The sequence below is a fragment of the Cydia splendana genome, chromosome 21 (genome assembly GCF_910591565.1).
Source record: "Cydia splendana chromosome 21, ilCydSple1.2, whole genome shotgun sequence".
In the NCBI taxonomy this organism is placed as follows: domain Eukaryota; kingdom Metazoa; phylum Arthropoda; class Insecta; order Lepidoptera; family Tortricidae; genus Cydia; species Cydia splendana.
Genome location: NC_085980.1, coordinates 11,782,041 through 11,805,244, shown reverse-complemented (window position 1 = coordinate 11,805,244; position 23,204 = coordinate 11,782,041). Strand labels below are relative to the sequence as shown.

The 23,204-nt window shown below is 37.2% G+C and overlaps 3 protein-coding genes across 4 annotated transcripts in view; 1 reads left to right on the top strand and 2 right to left on the bottom strand.

Moving 5' to 3' along the window:
* The first annotated feature begins 4,112 nt into the window (after nt 1-4,112).
* Nucleotides 4,113-23,204, top strand: part of LOC134801022 (uncharacterized) — a 46,569-nt gene continuing 27,477 nt past the window's right edge. For both annotated transcript variants that reach the window (XM_063773523.1, XM_063773522.1), the window contains exon 1: nt 4,113-4,957. In XM_063773523.1, the coding sequence (XP_063629593.1) occupies nt 4,612-4,957 (346 nt within the window). In that variant the 5' untranslated portion in view covers nt 4,113-4,611. The remainder of the gene's footprint in view (nt 4,958-23,204) is intronic.
* The window catches only part of LOC134801045 (uncharacterized), a 50,273-nt gene continuing 45,456 nt past the window's right edge, over nt 18,388-23,204 (bottom strand). Inside the window, exon 2 of the mRNA XM_063773569.1 lies at nt 18,388-18,600. The gene's annotated coding sequence lies outside the window, so the exon portion shown is untranslated. The remainder of the gene's footprint in view (nt 18,601-23,204) is intronic.
* Nucleotides 21,554-22,875, bottom strand: LOC134801340 (uncharacterized). The gene has a single exon (XM_063773880.1). The coding sequence runs from the start codon at nt 22,823-22,825 to the stop codon at nt 21,554-21,556; it is 1,272 nt and encodes a 423-aa protein (XP_063629950.1). The 5' UTR covers nt 22,826-22,875.

Genomic DNA, 23,204 nt, shown 5'->3' with positions numbered 1-23,204 from the left:
AATGAGTGTAAAGACTAGAGATGCCACGAATATTCGGCAACTATACGGTATTCGGCCTATTCGGCTACTTTGCTGAATATTCGGTATTCGGCCGAATGTTCTTAGTATTCGGCCGAATACCGAATAGCTGTTTAACCTGGTTCTATATTAATTCGCATAACGTAATACTCCTAATTCAAATTGGCATAACATATATTACGCATAACATTTATATCACATAACATTATTTCGTATAACTGAGTACGCATAATGTTAATGCGTATAACATATATTGTCATAACGATGACTTAGGATAAACGTGATAAGCATAACGTTACTTTGCATAATTATTAAATGGTATATATATAAAAGGAAGGAAACAGATTGCTACGTCACCAAAAAGCGGTATTTGGAAGCATTTAAATTTAGTTTGGATGGTTTTTTCCATCCTACCGATTTATAGGTATAGGTTCTATTTACCAGTTATAGAGGTACTGACAAATGTAATTTTGATTAATATATTATTTTATTTATTTAAGAGATCTGAGGAGTTATTCAGGATGTGAATATATCTATTATCGGGCTGTTAGTAAAAAAACCTAACCTAACCGAGTTGGTTAAGTTCGTTTTGCCCTGATCCATCTAATACGCTCGCTTTATAAAATTATGCTAATTCATTTTGTGACAGTTAAAGTTATAGTTAATAATGTTATGCATATTTAAAATATGCGGAGTCATTATTATGCGCAATAAGTGTTATGCTTTTTTATTATTATGCCTGTCCAATGTTATGAACAATTATTTTATGCCAAATCTGTTATGCGAATTCATATTATGGCAATTAATGTTAGGCGTATTAAGGGGCACCCGTTTAACCTACCTAAAAAGAAAAATTACACAATAAAAATAACCAAAAACTGGGTAAGAGTATATATTTAAAATGTATTCTTGGAAAGTTGTTAAATACGAAGACCCTTTTTGAGCATTTGTTGATTAAAAAATATTTTATTTGTCATCAACAAATTCTCATGGGTCTGTTTTGATTGACAATAACTACATTAATTAATTCTGTTCGACAAAAAATATATCTTAGCAAACGTTGTGCTTTGTTGGCGAACAATTTTCATAATAATTGTGACTCAAAATGTTCGCCGAATATTCGCGCGACATGTTACATGTTACATGTTAGTGCTTGAGAAAGGAGACCTAGGCTCTCCGAAACATGTCGCGCGAGTGACTTAATACAAGTGAGTCTAAACCGCAAAATTATACAATTTGATTTAATGTATATTATTTGACATTCTTTATTTATTTATTTACTGCTTATAATGGAAATTGCATTGGATTGGTTTGTAAATTTACTGTTATAAGGTGCAGGGGGACAATTTCGACTGTTACACCTGTTGGCAAACTTTAATAAATAATAAATTATTCTTGTAATTTTCCATTAATGGCGTTAATCTGTTTAGGTAATTACAATTTCTTCTTATTTACAATTAGTTTAAATAGGAATTCAAATTTACACGTTTTTAAAAAGACATATAATAATACCTAATAATATAAAAATACCTTAGGATTATTCCCGTATAAATAGATCCATACTTCTTATTTAAACTTAGGGCTCATTTAGACGATGCGAGAACTCGCATGCGAGTTTCATTACATTGCAGGTTTTATCCGGTCGGTTGAATTGGACGTAACCTAAGTCCGCAATGTAACTAAAATCGCATGCGAGTTCGCGCGCCGTCTAAATCAGCTCTTAAGGGATGAGTTTACTTTAAGCATCAATTGGCATTTACTTTCCTTTCAATAGCTCGATATCCGTCAAGAAAACTAGATTTTTTCAATTTAATTTCTGACTGCATTCTGTATAAAAAAGTCTTTGTCTTCATTGGCTTGACTCTCGTTTCCAATTAATATCTTAATCGCTATGAACACATTTGGAGACTTAATCAAGTTTCTTTGGAATTTTAATTGAAAGCTTTTATCGCGGCCATCGCCGGGCTACTTTTCTTTCTATTTTTCGCGATCACTATTCTATAGAGTTAAATCGTTTTAAAAGTCGCTATAACCATCTTTCGACTTAATTGGAATCGATTAAAGAAATATATTGATAATAAATAGGTACACTTAAAAAATTTTTTCGATAATATTTTTTTCTGCTCTATATTTTTGACCCACATTTTGCCAAATTTCATAAATCTAGGTTAATTAATACTCAACCCATATTTTAACAAAATTGGTACATAGAAACCATGCCAAATGTACTCCTAAGAGTTGACTAACACCAGGGTCAATTAATGCTTTTTTTGACGTGATAACGTCTTATAAATCGATGAACACTGGTAGTATGCACGACAAAGTGTCACGTTGTGGACAAATCTCCATGGTAACGTTGTGGACACATCTCCATGGTAACGTTACGTAATGTAATGGTAATGTTTTCTTATCGTCGCAAAATTATCGTCCGTAAACCGACTTTGCAGACAACCATATTTTTTTTAAATATAACTACGGAAAAAAAATTAATGTAACTCGCAGCGCATTAGTATTGCCATTCAGCGAGGAAATGCTGCCAGCATCTTTGGCACAATGCCGAAGGGGCCTTTTTTAGATTTATTTTAATTTAGTTTTTAATTTTAATTTCCTTTTTGATATCTTATTGTACGTTTGGTAAAAACAAAACTACCCTTGTCCCGAAATTGTGATTCTAGTTCAACCCAGTCCGGAACTAGATTTTGGCTCTTAATTGCCGCTCGAGAGCTACAGTAAACAAAACTACTATATTTTATTGCCTTATTCTGTTATATCAGCGGAAGCGAGATCTTAACTCATCTTAGCTATAGCCACAGAATAAGTAAAAGTACTACCGTACAGAAAGGATAAGTACTTCCTACAAAACCGAAGTTTGACAGCAGTTCAGGGACAAATCATGCTGTCCCTTTCTAATGTGGCACTTTCCTAATAGGCTATTTAGAGTTGTCAAAATTCAAGTAATATAGCTGTGCACCAAATAATACGGGTGTGCATGCAAAGGGACGTCAACGTTGTGCCAACCCTAATAAGTGCTCGGAGCAATGCTGAGCCGAATGGAGCCGAGAATGGCCGAACGTGGCCCGAACCGAACGGCTATAGTAGGGGTAGGAAACTAGAGCTAGTTTCCTACCTCTGCTATAGCCAAGCATATTGTTACATTAAAACGAACGACCAAAGTTGAAAAATATTTATAATATTTATAAAAGTGACGATGAAAAGTTAGATTCTAAAAATAATAATGTTTTTCCAAAAATATCAATCTTTTATCGCTGACTTTAAATTTTTACCACAGGCAACTAATACTCATCGAGACAATTCTAAAAACCCCAACTACAATTAGGTTGCGTTGTTTTATCACATCGTCCCTATGGCCACCTTCTGTGTCCATCATCAGATCACCTCGATGGTGCATTGTCACACCTGACTTACATAATGCATGCAAATTTTCAGCTCAAATGGAAATCGGGAAGTGGATCAAATATAGCTTCCAAGATTTGATCCATGTACTAACAAACCAACATACTAACAGGGCTAGTTAAATAAAAGCTTATAATATGGCGGTTACTCTTGGAACACTTTTTTTGGCTAAAGTTTGGCACGCCACGTACCTACGTTTACGTAAAAGCGTGATATTTTTCACTTCAGCTCGATAAAAAGTCGTCCGTTTTTACTGAACAGTTTCGGCAGAATTTGCAAGATGCTACCGAAGATATGCTGTTATCCGATACAGAACAAATATACCAAGTTCCGATGGAACATAGATAGGTTGTCTCAGGAACATTGTCGAACTACCTTCCGTTGTGCTCACGCACATTTGTCACGGTATTTTGCATGTGTAGCATCAGTAGAAAAGTTACAACAACATTTTCACGGGCTGTTAATTCATAAACAAATGGGATAAACGTTATGGTAATCACCATCGTTTCATTTCAGTCTGGTATCACATTTCGGTCTATTTGCGAATGCAAAACTTTAAACGTCATGTTTATCTTGTTCTGTTTCAGTCTCGACTAATTTACATTCGTTGCATGTTGATGTGTATCAAAACTAATACTTACTAACTAAGTCATTGACAGAAAATGTAAGACAAGTAATATTCCTCTGAGGTAATTATTGAAATAAAGTGTACTAGTAGGTAGTACAAAAAGATAGTAATGTGATTTAAAAACGATAAAAGTAAAATAGTCCATATTTGCTAACAGTACATTCGAAAGTAAAATATCATTCCTGCAGGCCTAATAACGAATCCGTGCGCTTATAACAATTTTTTCGCATAAATTTCGCTTCGATCGACGAGATTGCACCTTACGCGCGCGCACGACGGAAAATAATTGATCGCAAACTCGCCCAGTGGAAAGAAAAGTGGTCTAATGTAAATCAACTAGAATACCAACACATGTGAAGGCACCGGCAAAAAAAAAATGCACACACGGACTTGCAGAAGCAAGCACCGTGACCGTGGATAAAAATCATCGGCAGTGCATTCGAAGACCCATTGACGAACTAACCACCGATGTAGGTGGAGCGGATCAAGGAGTCGTGACCCACAAATGGATTGGTGACTTTAGTGCTGAAGTGTAGTGACATTGGTTCAAAATGACTGCCATATTGTTGATCGCTTGTATGGTGGTGGCGCAAGCGAGGGCCGGTATAGTTGAGTTGAACTGCAGTGATAATGCAACGTGTATTGAGCATATGGCGAGGGAGTTTGTGAGGAGCATGAGACAGCAGAGGGCGGTGAAGGTGTTCGACGCGCTCACGATCGAGCCGGTGGCGGTGAAGGGGCTGCGGCAAGCGAGGTCGAGGCAGGGATTCCTGTCGAGGTTCCTGGAGAGTCACGCGTTCAGCTTCGACTGGAACGACTGGTCGTTTCGGTTGAACAAGCCTGAGGAGAGGAGCGGTGTCGTGGACTTGGAAGTTTACGAGAGCAGAACTGCTAAAGGTAAGTGTTGGAATTTTGATAGAAAATTATAACAAATTCAAATACACTCAAAATTTATTGAAGAACCATATTTAAGGTCTACAGTAAAAAGTGATAATACAAAACTAAATGTTAGTACTAGTACAGTAAACTAAAAAAAAACAATGCAAGGAACAGTAGGTAACTAAAAGAAAGGAACAGAAAGAAACAATTCATCATCCATAATAATATAGTTGCAAACTTTAGGGCACAAAGATGAAATAATTAATCCGAATCAGTTTCTAATGACTTTCCCAAGTCACAAAGCGTAAATTTAAATCTTAATTAATTCGAGGTTTCTAGATCGTTTTCAAATTCAGATATAATTAATTCGAAGAAAATGTAACTTAAAATTAACAATACAAAGTTTTGAATTAATAAGTATATATATGTCAAAGTTTAACAATTTATAAAATAATAAAATAATTAACAAATGAAAATACCGTGAACATATTAATCCAGCTTTGATTGAAAAATCATGCTTCGTTACCCATATCGTCACACATGCCTAGTTATTAATTAAAGAAAGTAATAAATCAACATCACAGCTTGTAGCAATTTAAGCCTTAACGCATTGTAAAAAGATTGTATTTAGAATGAAAATATTGGTGACTTAACATTTATAATGGGACGATATTTGTAAAACCGGGTGTACATTAGCAGATCGTTTTAATTGATTACGTGCTTAGATTTAAATGAGGAGTTGGATTTGAGGTTTTATTGTTCAGGATAAAATACAATGTTCTTCACGATTCTTTAGAAATCCAGGCAATATAACCAGAAAATTAGTAAATTTTTAAATGCAGTAATCATGCCTAGAATTGTAATAGGAATTTATGAGTTCACCTCTATCTTAATAGGATTTTATTTTCCTTTAAAAAAATACACTTTAATAATAAATAAATATTATAAGACAATTTCACACAGATCGAACAGTCCCACTGAGCTCGAATTCTAATCTAGTTTTATATTTTTATCAAGTATCATCTCGGAGCCGATTTTTGAATTTCGACCGCTCGATTTCGTCACTCAAAAGTCTGTGGAAAACAGCGACATGATAATTTTGAAATCCACTCGTTTTCAATTCTATCAGTAGAATTTAAATGCCCAGTGGAGATATATTGAAGGGAAAATCACGAGATCGAGCGTCGAAATTCGAAAATCGACCCCCTGGTGCTTTTGGTTTAATTTCGTATCAAAATCGCTACACCATCTTGACGATAGAGATTATTTTTTTCATAAAAATGACCTAGAACGCATTATTAGAACAAGGAACGAAGCCACGTGACCGTTTCTCCATACAAACGTGGTCCCCATTTTTCTCTTTGGATATTAAAAATTATAGAAACGATTTTTACGCTATATGATAGGGTGTATATGCAGAGACGAAGGCTGGATTTGAGAAGTAAAGTGAGTTAGGAGACTGTGTACTCCGATAAACTGGGCCCGAGATATAGTATAAATTGAAACGCGTGTAAATTAAGCCAAGCCGTGTAATTCTCCATTCTCAACACACCTATGAGAAATTAAGAATACCTACACGTTTTGTTACAGATGTTGTGAATAATCCTTTACCGTCGTATTTTCACGGAAACCCACGAACGTGTTATGCTATTTCAGTCAGTCTCAGTACAAAAAGTACTGAGGTTTACTGAAATAGCATGACAAATACGAATGTTTCCGAAAAAAACGATGGCAAAGGATTGCTTACTACATAATATGTACTTAAATGATTTATCTAAAATCTGTCGTATAAATATTTCTCGCCCATTTACTCAATTACGCCAAATTTATATAAATCTTTGAGATTTTTAGAATTCAAATAGGTTTATTAAGTAATTATGTACTTACATAATAAAAGTAAGTAACCTGTTCTTTTTATTTTATGAAAGATTATACTACCTAATCAACGAATAATAAACGCTAATCATGTAGAAACAACGCCTTTTTGTATACTTAATTTTCACAATTGAATCAACATCAACCAATTCCGTGTCAATTTCCGTGCAGCGAACATTTCCCAAGTTTTTCACCTGTCATTAGATTTCCTGCCGGCCGTGTACACGACGCTTTACCAATTCCATACCGATGACATGCCAACGGGTAATTAGCTCAGTTTGCTGTGAAATTAGTCTCCGGCTTTCCTCTTGAGGAATTTCCGTTATTACTGATTTTCTATTTCTGTTGTGATCAATTTCACGTGTCCTTTCCTTAATGCTTATTTATGACAACTTCTCATTAATTGGGTATTTTATTTGAAAATATAATTAGAAGAGATTTATTTAATTTATTACATATACAACAGATAGGATTCTGAGCTGCAGAATTAATAGCGTCATAGGTAGGGGTAGGTATGACAAGAATTTCATATTCAAGGGTTTTAATATAGCTTTAGTAAAATAACGAAGTAAACAAATCCTATAGTGGGTGAAGTGTTACTATAGAAGGCGTTTTTACTGTTTTAGTGAATTGAAATCGCAAATAAATAATATAGGAAAAAAGTATTTGAAAGTGATTGAGAATTGTAATTTTTTCTCTGTCTTTAATTGTAATAAATATTTACACAAATATTTGGATGGAATGTTTAATATTACTGTAAATTATCAAATCTTTTGATTTACGTGTAAATAAATTACTAAAACAGCAAATTATACGATAATATTTTTTGTGAAACGTATAAACAGTTAATATCAATCAATTTAATATGAACATATACCACTAGAAATGCTATTACTAACACCTACTACATCATTTATTTGTTGTTATTCGATTAGTTTAATAATTATACGTAATAGGGAAGCAATGTATCTTATCGATGCCATAATAATTTCGGTGTATATTTTTTTCACCTAAACCAAACTTGTCTGCCGCATGCACCCGGGAAGGTGGGCCAAAATGGTTACTGAGTGGGACCCACGGAACACCATAGACGGTGCAGGCCGGGGTTCAGGCAGACCGAAAAGGAGATGGCGGGACGACTTGGACGCATTCTACCCCAAATGGTGGGAAAATGCCGATGATAGGGTCGAGTGGAGGAAATGAGGGGAGGCCTTTGCCCAGCAGTGGGGCACTAAAATAGGCGAATAAAAAAAAACAAAACAGAAATCTTACCTATGTACAGTCACCTGCAATAATATGTTACTCTTCGAAGGCCGCAAAAATATGTGACACGCTCTTATGGCTCTACGAATAAGATCGTGTCAGATATTTTTGCGGCCTTCGTTGTGTAACATATTATTGCAGGTGACTGTACTAGAACTAAACTCTAATTCATAGTAGTAGTAAATTCAATTGATAAAACAAAAGATACATTTGTACCGGCGCTCAACCATACACTTAGTAATTCTATTGAAAGAACTTTATCTAAAAGTCTTGTCTTCCTAGACTTTAGAGTTCACAATGGTTATTTGTGCCAGTTACTTGCCTATGTTAATGTGACTGTAATGATATAATCAAACATCAATTGAGCGGTTGAGCGGATTACGACCATCACGTGCAGTAAGGCGAAGGCTAGACGTACAATAAATACTGTGATTTACTGATATTTATCATTATCATGATACTATTGATCGTCTAGTCTAGTATATTGAGCGATCACAATATCACGGACATCTAGATTTAGCTGAGCCAGCGATCCAGGTTCAAGTCCCACCAAATCCACCAATGATAGTGCTTTTTTCCACTTTTAAATTGTTTTTAAGCTGAACTATAACATTTTTTTTTTCGGAACATGTTGTGATTTCTTATTTATCCCGCCCAGAATGAGGAGCTCTAAACGAGATATTTGTTTAGGGTTCTGTACCCAAAGGGTAAAACGGGACCCTATTACTAAGACTCCGCTGTCCGTCCGTCCGTCCGTCTGTCACCAGGCTGTATCTCACGAACCGTGATAGCTAGACAGTTGAAATTTTCACAGATGATGTATTTCTGTATCCGCTATAGCAACAAATACTAAAAAGTACGGAACCCTCGGTGGGCGAGTCCGACTCGCACTTGTCCGGTTTTTTTAATATGTACTTAACCAAAATAAAGTCGACTACAAAATCAAAATCGGCCCATAAAGGAGTTTTTGTCAAAACAGCATATAGAACAGTTTATAATCATTATTTTTTAATCAATCAATCAGTCTTTAACCATCCGTGGAATATGGGTTGAATAAATTATCGATAAGTAATTAATTATGAATGGGTACGAAGATAATAACTAATTTCCCGTTGGAAGTACAAATTAACGTTCACTTTATTTCGCTCCACTGCCCGGTATAAGTAAGTCGGCTGCCGGAACTGCCGCTTTGTATGGACTCTTTTATATTGGATCAGAAATAATTTATTTGTAATGTTACAAGCAACGCGTAACGGAGAAGATGAGGAGTAGGTAAGCGTGGTATGGGCATGACGTAATGAGGAGGGATGAATGGCATTTAGGCAAAATAATGTTAGGGATGAATGTTGATGGACGGAGAGCGGATGGTAGACCCAAAAAACGATGGATGGATTGTGTGAGAGAGGATATGAGAAAGAAAGGAGTGAGCGCTGAGGTGAAGAAAGAGAGGAGAATGGAAGAGAAAAACATGTTGTGCCGACCCCACATAACGTTGGATAAGGGCAGGGAAAAGAAGAAAAAGATGCAGTCTGTCAGATTAGATAATTGAAAAAGTGACCTTGACATTTAAAACAATAGATTTAAATTTCCACGCACGGGTCCGTGTAACCCTTAAACAGGTAGTGTATCTATAGGTACCACATAACAATTTTTTTTTGACGAGCAGAGTAAATGCAACGACCGCAAAATGTCATTGCCGTAAAGTCTATAAAGTGGATGATTTCCTAACGTAAAAAAATGGGAGGTCTCAATACAAATTCCTTTGACAGTTTAGTTGTCAATTTCAAATCGATAACAAAGTGCAGTGCATTTTGTAACGGAAGTGTAAATGGGATGTGCACGTGACTTACTCTTAAAACTACTATGTATGGCTAACAAGGCAGTGGCCATATACAGACCACGTAGCACCATTGGTAACGGGCAGTGGGCATATAAAAACCACCGGGTTTTTTAAAATGAATTAGTGATAATAAAAAATACGAAACCCTAAAAATCAAGAAATTACTTTTCTTACAAAGGTTACCTACCCGAATCAGTAATCAAAAGTAAAAAATGCGTCAGGCCTGTTTAAGGGTTAAGCATACGAGGGGTTAAGTTTTAAATTTACCTCCGTCAGAAGGGTGGCTAGAAGATGTTGATGTTGCTTATGTCAACAACTTTCCTAAGAAACCTTATTAGCGACTTGACGTCGCTACGTAATTAAGGGTTTTTGCACGGGACGTTATTTGATCGTTATTTCCTTCTTATACTTGTTTTTGTTGTATTGTAAAGATACCTATTGTTTGTTTGTTGATGTTTACCGTATATTATTACGCTCGTATTTTTTTCCTTTATATTAGTATTTTCCATCGGCTGCTTTTATCATGATATTTATCCTAATATTGTAATGAGAGATTTGGGCAAAGTATCTGATAAAGAAAAACAAATATTATTTTTTCTATAAAGCCGTTACACAAGGCACGTTTATATAATTATTACATACTGAATAAATCATTTATTCACATACAATATATATACAGTGGTACTACTAAACGAAATTAATAACTAGCTTAAATCTAAAATAGGCCCTTGAGGATCTAAAATAGGCCCTTGAGGAAGGCCTCAAGGGCCTATTTTAGATTTAAGCTAGTTATTAATTTCGTTTAGTAGTACCATTACATACTTAAAATTTAAAGAAAGCAACATACAACCGATATTAAAATGATTCTCTAATATTCGTTAACTACGTTTCCCATCTCATTTCGGGTCGCTGAGCCAACGGAGTAAGTAGTAAGTAAGTAACGTTTCTCACTAAAATTGTACAATGCCTATTAGGCATTAAGTCTCCCACTTGTATATTTTTTCTTTTCATTTGTACATCTTTGCTCATCCAGGGGACCCACATTCGGGCCGGCGCTGCGGCTGACCAGGCCCAAGTACTCAAGCGCCGCAAATACTCGGCGTTGCCCAACCACTATGAGTTTTCGGAGCTCGCGGTTGAGACTTTGGGTCCCTGGTCAGCCGACATGACAATATTCATAAGAGCACTCTGTCGACGCGGCTGGTTGACACAGGAGACCCTAGGGCTGGCGCTAAGTACCTCTTTCAACGTATTTCTCTTGCGATACAGAGAGGTAGGGCGATTGTGCACTACAATGAATTTTACTGTCCGGCAGTCTGAGTTTTCATGGTTCGATATGGCATGAAAAAAAACGGATGATTGGCTTGTGCACTTGTCCGTCTTTTTACTCGCAGGTGCGGCGCAGTGGCATGAAAAAAACGGATGATTGGCTTGTGCACTTGTCCGTCTTTTTACTCGCAGGTGCGGAGCAGTGGCATGAAAAAAACGGATGATTGGCTTGTGCACTTGTCCGTCTTTTTACTTACAGGTGCGGCGCATGAAACACACCCCCCCCCCCCCCTAGCCCGCCCAAGTCATGAATAATACTAATTCCAGACGCAGTGCACAAGCATAAACACGTTTTTCATAGCTGTCATCTCGGAAAAAACGGTCCGGAATGGGGAAAATTAAAATGTCGGACGGTAAAATTACGTGTAGTGCACAAGCTACTATATATGTCGTAGTCAGATCGTATAATCCGCCGTATTACATTACGGCTAGCCGTTTTCAAAAACAGGGGCGTTTTGAAATGCGGCGGTTCGACGATTAGCCGGATTGTCATTGCGATACGTTCTTCAATAAGGCGGCCTACGTTTAGCCGCATCGTACTACTATTTTAGATTGTAGAGTGACCAGTTCTTTCGGTCGCCTACGTAACCGGAGTTTGACAATGTTTGCAATTTAATTTATTTTTACCATGCTCCCACCGCACTACACGTGTTTCTTTTCCAAAACATTTCCTTCACAACTTAAATAGACGGAGCCCCGCAAGCGGGGCTCCTATTTCTGGGCGGTTTGCCCTTCGGGCATCTGAAGCTACCTAACGAACCTAACCTACTTACCTACCTACGCTTTTTTCCTCAAAGTGTAATGTTTTCACGGACGTCTCACTAAATCAATAGGTAGGTAGGTTAGGTTCGTTAGGTAGCTTCAGATGCCCGAAGGGCAAACCGCTCAGAAATAGGAGCCCCGCGAAGCGGGGCTCCGTCTAGTTAAGTTGCGAAGGAAATGTTTTTTGAAAAGAAACAGTCCGACGAACTCCAGATTTGATGGACACCCCAGCGTTTGTCAGGCAGCGCCACAGGTGTTGAAAATGGGAACTAAAAACTGTCAAAGCGGCGGCTAATGACTCGCTGTATTACATTACGGCTAGCCGTGTTGAAGAACGTATGGTGCCGAATACATTCCGGCGGATTCTCATTCAGCCGCATTCAATCCGGCTAATCGTTAAACCGCCGCATTTCAAAACGCCCCTGTTTTTGAAAACGGCTAGCCGTAATGTAATACGGCGGATTATACGATCCAACTGCGACATATACATTTAATGGCGTGCCATGTCGGACCGTAAAAACTCGGACTGCCGGACAGTAAAATTCATTGTAGTGCACAATCGCCCGTAACGCCACCAATTTCTGAGGTCCACGCCGCAGTCCGATTTGTTAGAAGGGGTATTCTCTTTTAATTAGTTTGGTTTTTGTAGGGAAGTATATTTTATAGTTTGTGTTTTTATTTTATTTCTAGTTTTAACTTTAGTTTTAATATTGCAATATTATGTTTCTTAGTTTAGGATTCACCTTGTTTACGCAAACGATGTTTTAAAGAGACATGTTTTAAAATGCTGTTTTACGTTCTGGTAATACTAAAAGCTTTCTAAGCAATATTATGAAAAAATCTGCAGGGTACAAACCGGTTATGTAGGTACATGTATTCATTATTTACAAGCATAGCTAGCAAGCTAGCAAGATATAAGCAAGTCGTGGTAAGGCTACTTGAGAGTAAAATAAAACAGAAATACTTGTTTTTTTAACCTTTGAGAAGTGTCCTATGAAAATAAGGTTACAAATTATTTTAATTTTAAAATAACGGTTCTCTGAGGGCAAGTAAAACTAAGTGCTTTGACTAGAACATTTCCTTTTCATCTTTGATTATAGTTTAATAGCTGACTATTTTTCCTTTGACAAGCAATTTGGCTTCTGTTTAGAAGAAAAATATGGGATGTGCGCGCATAGATGTAAGTAAATTGAGGTAGATATGGTACCAGGCGCACGATTGTGAGCCATTAAATATAGGTTCCGGAACCTATATTTAGTTAGGCGTATGGGTGACGCCAACCTGTCAAGCTGTCAAAATCGTTGGATCAATTTTTAATTTTGTCAACTATGAACGTCACACGTCTACATAAATAAAAGGTCATTGTGTGCGCGTAAGATATTGCCGTAATATTTTACTTGCCCTCAGAGAACCGTTATTTTATTGTGTAGGTACTTAACATGGCGTAAAAATAATGTATTAATATATTTTGTAAATAAATATTTGCTATTAAAAAAAGCAGTATATAGTAGTATCAAAAAGAATAGATAGTATAGAGGGGTCCTGTCATTGTCAATTTTGTAGTCACGGTACATTTACTGCCATCTATCGACACACGATTAAAACTTAAAATAAAATTGAAAATGTATAAAATAATCAAAATATGTTTACGGATAAATGATTCTTAATTTTTATTGTTCCATACTGACTAGGGTGATTCACTTTTGTATGGAGAAAAAAAAGTTGTAATATTTTTCCTGACTTTGCTCACCAATGGAGTCTCCCCACACTAAAAACTATCTATTTCAATTTTCAAAAGAATCGAATAACGTTTAGAGGTTGCACAAGTTGAAAAGGTAGAGTGAGAACCCCATACATTGCGTGAAAATGAACTATGTTCTAAAATGACAAAATATAATGAACTGATACTAAAATCGAATGAGTAAACTGAATTTTGCGTCTAAAACACGATAAAAGCACTTTTCCTTTGGAAACAGGTGGAAAAACTGAAAAATCTTAATTAGAACATTTATCGAGTAACCAAAATCCAAGTTTACTACTAATTTAAAAATTTATTTATATGTGGAAGGTTCAGTATCACACTACTCTCCGCTTTGATGGTAGCCGCTTAAACCATTTTCTACCCTCCGATGTAGAGTCGTTGGTTATTTGAAAAATCTTTGTTGATGTTGTGCAACCTCTAAATGTTGACCGATTTTAATTTTTTTAAATGTATAATATTTTTTTATCAGTTAGAACAAGAATTCGAGCAAAGTCAGATGAAAATCGAAAATTCGGAAAAATGAAACACCCTAATACTGACCCATGTTCTTTCACTGATATGTGTTAAAATTGTTAAATACCAAACGGTGTCGCTAACGCCATCTAGCCGAGAATAGGCCAAAGGTAATGGCGCCATCTATTCGAGAATGACTTTTCCTTGGCCGTCCGAGGCACGTTTTTTTCTTAGACTTTATTTATCTTATATGAAGTTATATATATCTCTGGTAGTATATACAGATGTAGTGCATAATTGTTCGTATTTGTCATGCTACTTCAGTCAACCTCAGTACTTTTTGTACCGAGACTGATTGAAATAGATTGAAAATGCAGGGGAGACCGAGGTGAGTTGTGACAGGGGAGAGTTGTGACATTGTCGATTTTTTGCAATCCATTAACTAAAAACTAGGTCGCAATAGCGCGCGTTTGTTAGCTCGCAACTTGAACTAACAAACGCGCGCTATTGCGACCTAGTTTTTAGTTAATAGATTCCAAAAAATCGACAATGTCACAACTCTCCTCTGTCACAACTCGCCTCGGTCTCCCCCACTACATCTGAATCAGAGACATAAATCGATTCATAAATCCTACAAAACAGCTTGTTGCCAAAAATACTCATCAAAGATCCACTTGCACACGGGTTAACCTGCATACTATAGCAGTATTATTTTAGTAGGGGCAGCTGCTGAGGCGGCTGAAAGCAAAAAGTTTGTTAAACATCAAGGTCTCGGCACCCAATACCACTTTGTGGCATTTGGTGTCGAGACACTGGGGCCGTGGGGTCCAAGCGCACATGTTCTCTGCAAAGAACTATGCAAAAAGCTCGTCCATTTTACCGGTGACCAGAGAGCTGGCAGTTTTCTCTCGCAGCGCATTAGCATTGCCAATATTGCCATTCAGCGAGGGAATGCTGCCAGCTTCTTTGGCACAATGCCGCGGGCGCCTTATTTAGACGTATTTTAATTTAGATTAGTTTAGTTTTTAATTTTAGGTATTATTTTATTATAAAGTAGTTTTATATAAGTACCTATTCCAGATTCATTGTTTGACCAATAAACACACTGTCATTTTAGTATAAAATAGTTAGTGATATAGCCGAGGAATTCGACTAGCAAAATTTTAATCAAAAGTATACTTTCAGAGTTCTGAGGTAAAACGTTAAAAGTCACTAAATCGCCAAATTTTCCGTCGCAAGTTTCACGCGGCGCGGCGTATCTTTTGTTCTCTCTTACTCCCCCTCTTAATAGGGAATATTACGCAAAACTCTGCATGTAGAGGGCGTCACTTGCTCAATCACATGTCCTACCATGAAACACGACAATCGAAAGTTCGGTTTCTGCCTCTCTATCACTCTTGTCTGTTCGATCGACAGAGAGGCAGATAACGAAACTTCGATTTTCGCGTTTCGCGGTAGGCCACCTGTAAACAAACCGCATTGATGCATCAATGACATAGTGAAAACTTGTCAAAAACCTGTTTAAGGCCTAGTATGTATAAGTTACTCTATGGTTTACTAAACAAATTAGTGCTGCACTCTGGCGGCAGAACATTGCGATAATACTCCCTATACTTTCTATTGCGTGTCCCCCGGCTGTCAGTGAACAGAGCCGAATACTTCAGCACATCCTGTACGGTTACCATCAGTTTGTCACTGACATAAACGCCATCGAGAACGTAATTTACTTTCTATACGTCCCGTTTGCACTAATATGCGAGTGCGAGCGAGATGTATAGAAAGTAAATTACGTTCTCGACGGCGTTTATGTCAGTGACAAACTGATGGTAACCGTACTGCACATCCTGTCTTATCTAGTTTACAGTAATTAGTGGGCTGATATTGAATTGTTTATGCGCTCTCACTGCGGCGCGACACGCGAGCGGTTAGTAGGACAGAAAATATCCGGGAGTCGCGCAGAAGTCTATATTTTCCGTTTACTTTTTCATTTATACTTATTAAGTAGATAGATAAACCATTTAAAGATGACTCACGTTAGACCGGGCCGTGTCCGGGCCGGAGCTTCCTGCGCTTACTTTTCTATGACAAGACAGGCGATCACGTGATGCTTTCCATAGAAAACGATGCTCCGGAAACTCCGGCCCGGACAAGGCCCGGTCTAACGTGAGTCATCCCTTATTCGCTTGCCACAACACACACATGTTGACAAAAAAATAGAAACAATAGCAATACCAAACTAAATGTAAAATAAAGAATAAGAAGCATTAATTACCATCCAGCGGGGCAATGCGGCTAGCCTTCTGGGCACCCTACCTACGGACTATACGACTTAGGGCAAATTATTTATTTATAAGTTTTAGTGTCTTTATGATATTGTAAAAATGTTATTAAATAAATAATTCAGAAGCATTAATAAGAGGTAGGTTTGCTGTGTGCGTTGCAGCAAAACGAAAGGGTTCTGGTTCAGTAATACGCTCCACACTTTCGGGTGAAGCACTGATAATTTTGCTAGAACCCAGATCACGAACAGATTATCGATGTACAAAAAATAATAATATAAGTACTTATTAATGAGTACTTTATTTTAATCAAAATTAAGCATAATTAATGACAAATTCATTCCCACAACGCAGGTTTCGTCAGGAGGCCACAACCACAAATCAGCAACAGGCGCCGCCATTGTACACAAACAATAAATCTATCCGCAACAAACAGGTCTCGTCTTTACCCGTTAATGTCGGTTATTCTAATACAGTTATTTAATACCGGCCACGTGCGAGTCGGACTCGCGCATGAAGGGTTCCGTACCATTACGCAGAAAACGGCAAAAAAATCACATTTGTTGTATGGGAGCCCCACTTAAATGTTTACTTTATTTGGTTTTAGTATTTGTTGTTATAGCGGCAACAGAAATACATCATCTGTGAAAATTTTACAAGCTATCACGGTTCATGAGTTATAGCTTGGTGACAGACAGACAGACGGACCGATAGACGGAGAGCGGAGTCTCAGTAATAGGGTCCCGGTTTTACCCTTTGGGTACGGAACCCTAATAAAAACGACCACCCTGAATCGCATCCGGTCCAAAATTTCCCATTAGGGTAACATTCCATTTTTGACCGCCGCTGCACTACTAGTACGAACGCGTCGGTGTTATTGTCAATTTCCATAGTAAAATCAAAGACATATGTAACTTCGTATAAGACGTATAAAGTCTAAGGAAAAAACGTGCCTCGGAATTCAAGTAAAAGTCATTCTCGAATAGATGCCGCACACACCTTTAGCCTATCCTCAGCTAGATGGCGTGACGACACCGTTTCATATTTAACAATTTTAACTCATAGATATCAGTGAATGAACATGGATCAAAATGATATAAAAATAATAAAATCATTTATCCATATATATACATTTTTTGATAACTTTATGCGTTTTCATTTTGAGTTTTAGTCGTGTGTCGATAGATGGCAGTAAATTTACAGTGACTACAAAATTTACAATGACAGGACCCCTCTATACTATCTATTCTTTTTGGTAAAATGAATGGGAGTGCTGCTGTCGTTGGAAATGGACTGTCACCTTTACACTAGCAGCGTTTCCACGTTGTATAGCCAATGAAATCCCCAAACATTGTACCTATTACAAGTCTTCTTAATTTTATTTTAAACTGGTCTAAAGTACTTTACAAACAAATCTAGACAAATGAAATTGTCAATGTCACAAGACTAATTTTTATTTAAAAAAATACAAGATGACAAGCAAAACATACTAATTCTATAAATTCAAATAAATACTCTAAAACTTTCTATCAATACCGTGAAAAGAATTTCAAACCCTCTCACATTGAATTTATTTTTCTTAGTCCCTAGTAACGGTATTCTCATTTAACAATTTCATACAGTTTTTTCTTCTTAAGCTAGGTCGTTTATAATATGAATATAAAAGTAAAATATAAAAACACAAAACAATACAAAACACATATAAACGCATTAAAAAAAAACCGGGCAAGTGCGAGTCGGACTCACGCACGAAGTGTTCCGTACCATAATGAAAAAAAAAACGAAAAAAAAAATGCAAAAAAAAACGGTCACCCATCCAAGTACTGACCACGCCCGACGTTGCTTAACTTTGGTCAAAAATCACGTTTGTTGTATGGGAGCCCCATTTAAATCTTTATTTTATTCTGTTTTTAGTATTTGTTGTTATAGCGGCAACAGAAATACATCATCTGTGAAAATGTCAACTGTCTAGCTATCACGGTTCGTGAGATACAGCCTGGTGACAGACAGACGGACGGACGGACGGACGGACGGACAGCGAAGTCTTAGTAACAGGGTCCCGTTTTACCTTTTGGGTACGGAACCCTAAAAACCTAACCTAGGCTGCCGCCATGCAGCAGCGGGCCAGGGGCTTGGCTTTCGCTGAGATATGATAACTTTTTACGGTAAAAGCTAGCGAGTCTTGGCAGCCAATTTTACACGACATATTTTTGGTTGGATTTTATTAATATCACTGCCGTCAAATGGTAAAACGCTGCAACTCAAGTTACAGCGTTTTGAGTTGCCTTGGACCAAATGATTCCTTTTATGTTCTTCTATCATCCCCTTTTTTCAGATTTTTGATATCTCTTTTAATTAAGTCTGTAGAAAACTGTCAAAACGCGGCAACTATAGTCTAAGAATACCAAAACATTGTAACAAGAGTTAACGCGTTGTTGCTTGTAATAAGGTTGATTTTGGATCTTGCTGTTTTTTGAAATAATACAAATGAGTGTTGCTTGTTCTACGATTTATTGAAGACTGAAGTGTGTTTAGGATAGTACTTATTAAATACGATATGCATGTGTGCGTGGGTCATGCATACATATAAGATTTTTAAAACAGCTTTAACATACCGCCCACCAAAAGGATATTGATTATCCTTTTTCAAAATCAAGTAATCATGCAAAATTTACAACAAAATTAAAATACAATTAATCATTAATACATTCATTAGGTTTAAGTTTTCTTAACCAGGTTTGCGTAAACATCAAAATTGGAAAGAAATTTACAAATTAGTATAATAATAAAAATAAATATGTTCTTAATCAGAACAAATATAATTTTTTGGACGTTATACACAAGTATAACAGTACCTAGTTAATTTTAAATTTACAAATTAATATAATAATAAAAAAAATGTTTTTTATCAGAACAAATAAAATTTTTTGAGAGTTATAAACAAATACATATAACAGTAGTTAATTTTTATTGTACCTACTTATAATTTAACGTCTACCTATTCTGAGACATCGACTGGAAAGAAACAAAGTTTACTGATAGAACGTTTAACAATATTTTCACCGCTCTTGACACTGTACACTCGCGTTAGGCCGTCGGTTCCAGGATGTTTGTCGACAATGCGTCCTAATAACCACTTTCCAGGAGGTAAGTTTTCGTTTTTTATTAATACGATTTGGCCAATATCAAATTCCGGTTCCTTTTTTGTCCATTTCATTCTTTGTTGAAGCGTTGATAAATAATTTTGTTGCCAAATGTGCCAAAAATCATTTAACATTTTTTGCAGGTGTTGCCAACGAGATAAAACGTTCGTGTTCACATCTTTGAAAGTTGGTGATGGTATGGTTATCGGTGCCTCTCCAATTAAAAAGTGTCCTGGAGTTAGAGGATCCGCGTTTTCATCGTCGTCTATGGGAACGTAAGGCCGTGAGTTAAGGCACGATTCGACCTGGCAGATCAGAGTTGAAAATTCCTCAAAGGTAAGATGAGAATTAAGGACTCTCTTTAAATGGAACTTCATGGACTTTACTCCACTTTCCCACAATCCACCGAAATTGGGACTATATACTGGTACAAAATGCCACTGAGTTCCATCTTGTGCTAGCTTTGTAGCTATACCTCCATCAAAGTCCAACTTTGCTTCTTCAAATGCATCTGCCAACGCCTTATTTGCTCCAATGAAGTTCCTCCCTTGGTCACTCCAGAGATTTGCACACCTACCTCTTCGTGCAACAAAACGTCTGAAGGCTCCAATAAAGGCTTCCGAGGTTAAATCTCCGACAAGCTCCAAGTGTATGGCTTTAGTAACCATACATACGAATATAGCTATGTATGATTTCATGGTTCTTAATCCTCTCCCCTTTGACATAAGTGTCTGATATGGACCTGCGAAATCGACGCCACTATTCAGAAATGGACGCGCTGGGGTAACCCGTTCCTTAGGTAGATCTCCCATTAACTGTTTCTTGGCAGTGGCGTTCTGTCGTGCACATATCAGGCATTTGTGAATGTATGATCTGACCTTTTGTTTCATTTTTAGGATCCAGTATTTACTTTTTAGGTAACACATCATCAACTGTTGTCCGCCATGAAGCGTTCTCTGATGAGCATCAGCCACAATTAAAAAGGTAAGTCGGTTCGTACTGTCCAGAATTATAGGGTTCTTACTGTCTTCGTTCAGATTTGCGTGTTTAAGACGACCGCCCACCCTGAGTATATTAACTTCATCCAGGTAAGGATTTAATGATTTCAATTTACTGTCACATCTTACATTTTTGTTATTTTGTAATCTAGTTATATCATCATTAAATGCTTGTTGTTGAACCAATTTAATGCAAGTCGTCAATGAATTTTGTAACTCTTCTGTTGTGAATGTAGGGTTCGGGGTAAGCTTCTTATAATTTAAAAAGCGTTTGCAGTATGTAACTGTCTTAACAAGTTCTTGTAAATCATCAAAATTGTCAAACTGGCTTATAATTGAATAATTATCTTCCTCTTGTACTTCCAAGCTGGTGTGAAAGGTTCGTTTCATTTCCAGGTCTGTCGTGGCGTCTGATTTATTAAATGGAATGTCATGAGTCTTTAGCCATTCTGGCCCGTTCCACCATAAATGATGTGCGATGAGTTCTGGTAACGGGGAACCACGTGACGCAATATCCGCAGGGTTCGATTGGGATGTGACATGATACCATTTATCGCCAATATCATCGAGAATGGACACCACGCGATTTCTGACGAAGGTTTGCCAGCGGTTAGGGTCTCCCTTTAACCACGACAAAACTATTGTTGAGTCACTCCATGCGAACACTTGGCTTTCCGGGATTCTCATGGCTTCTCTTATTTGTTTAAGCAGCTTTGCAAGCAGCGCAGCGCCACACAGTTCTAATCGTGGCAAAGACACTGGCTTCACTGGACTTACACGGACTTTAGCTGCTATGATATTCGTCTTGATTTCACCTTCTTCAGTTTCTACTCTTAAATAAGCGACAGCTGCATAAGCCTTTGTAGACGCATCAGAAAATCCATGTATCGTAGTTTTATCTAGTCTTAGTTTAGTTGTGTGTAGCCATCTTGGTTATATTGACGTCCTTTAAGTTTTCAAAATTGTGTCTTATGTTTAACCATTCTTCTTTTATTTCAGGTTCTACTTCATCATCCCAACTCGATCGGTGCAACCAAAGTTGCTGGATAAGCATCTTGGCTTGAATTATGCTTGGTGCCAACCACCCCAAAGGATCGAACAACTTTTGTGTTTCTGCTAGTATGTTTCTCTTTGTAATAGTTATCGGCGGCTGGGGTAGTTCAAGTTTGTACTGAAAACTGTGTTCACCCATGTTCCAACTGATACCCAGTGCACGTACAGTTCCGTCTAGGTTGATGTCCATGTTTACATTACTGTTTCTCTCATCAGGTGGGAATTGCTTTAAAAAGCTGGTGCTATTAGACGACCATTTCTGCAGATCGAATCCTCCGTTTTTCAGAATAATTGCTATATTTTTCGCTACATCTACGGCGTCTTCTGTGTTATCTTGGCCCGACATGAGGTCATCCATGTAGAAATCTTCTTTAATCGTTTTTGCAGCTACTGGATGATGTTTTCCTTCTTCTTCTGCGACCCTTTGTAACGTTTTCACAGCTAAGTATGGTGCAGATGCTGTACCAAACGTGACACGAAGCAGGCGATATTCTTTAATAGGGTCAGCTGCACATTTGCGCCAAAGTATACGCTGCAGATCTGCATCTTGTTTTGTAACCATAATTTGACGATACATTTTCTGTATGTCTGCAACGAAGCAGATTTTCTTCATACGCCATCTCATGATTATGTTCCTTAAATCTTCTTGAAGCTGTGGACCCACCAGTAACTCTTCATTAAGTGAAATATTGTTTATACCCTTAGATGAAGCATCAAACACAGCTCTAACTTTAGATGTGTCCTTGTCGTTCCGAATCACAGCATGATGTGGGAGATATACTGATGGGGCTTCTATTTCAGTGTCTGGAACTTCTTCCATGTGCTTCAATGTTGAATATTCTTCTATGACTTTGGTGTATTCCTTTTTGAATTCTTCGTCCTTTTCAAATTTTCTTTCTAGTTGTCTGAATCTTCTCAGTGCTATGTCCTTTGTTTGTCCTTCTGTTGACTTTATTTCCTCTGTTCTTGTGGGGAGTTTCACTACATATCTTCCTTCTTTTGTTCTGGTAGTTGTATTTGCATAAATAGATTCACAAAGTTTCTCATCCGCTGTAAGTTCTGGTTTTTCTGCTGACTCCAGTTCCCACATGTTTTTTACCAGAAGGTCTAAGTTCAGTTTGTGATGCATGACAATAATATTTTTTGAAGAATTGCCTTCAGCATCTCCGAACACAATCCATCCAAGGCTTGTATTTTGTGTACATGGTGAGTAGGGTGGTCCACGAATGTATGAAAAAAAAAATTGTTTTATTTTTTCGGGCTCCACCAGTGTTTTCTTATTCGACTATGAACGAAAATTATATGTACCAAAATTGAGCTTTCTAGGACAACGTTTAGAGGTTGCTATGATTTGGAAGTAATAAAATTCACTAAAAAGCGTAGTACCCGCAACGGCCAATTTCAATAGTACCTAATCTTAACGAGGTTTACCCTCATTACCCTGTTTCGTTATTTGTTTCATTTCTTCTTAATACTTGCGTAAGTGAAAGAAGTGTTTTTTGTTGTGC

Excerpts from the sequence above, each read along its gene's own strand:
- LOC134801340 (XM_063773880.1), bottom strand. The coding sequence starts at position 22,825 with ATGCATCACAAACTGAACTTAGACCTTCTGGTAAAAAACATGTGGGAA.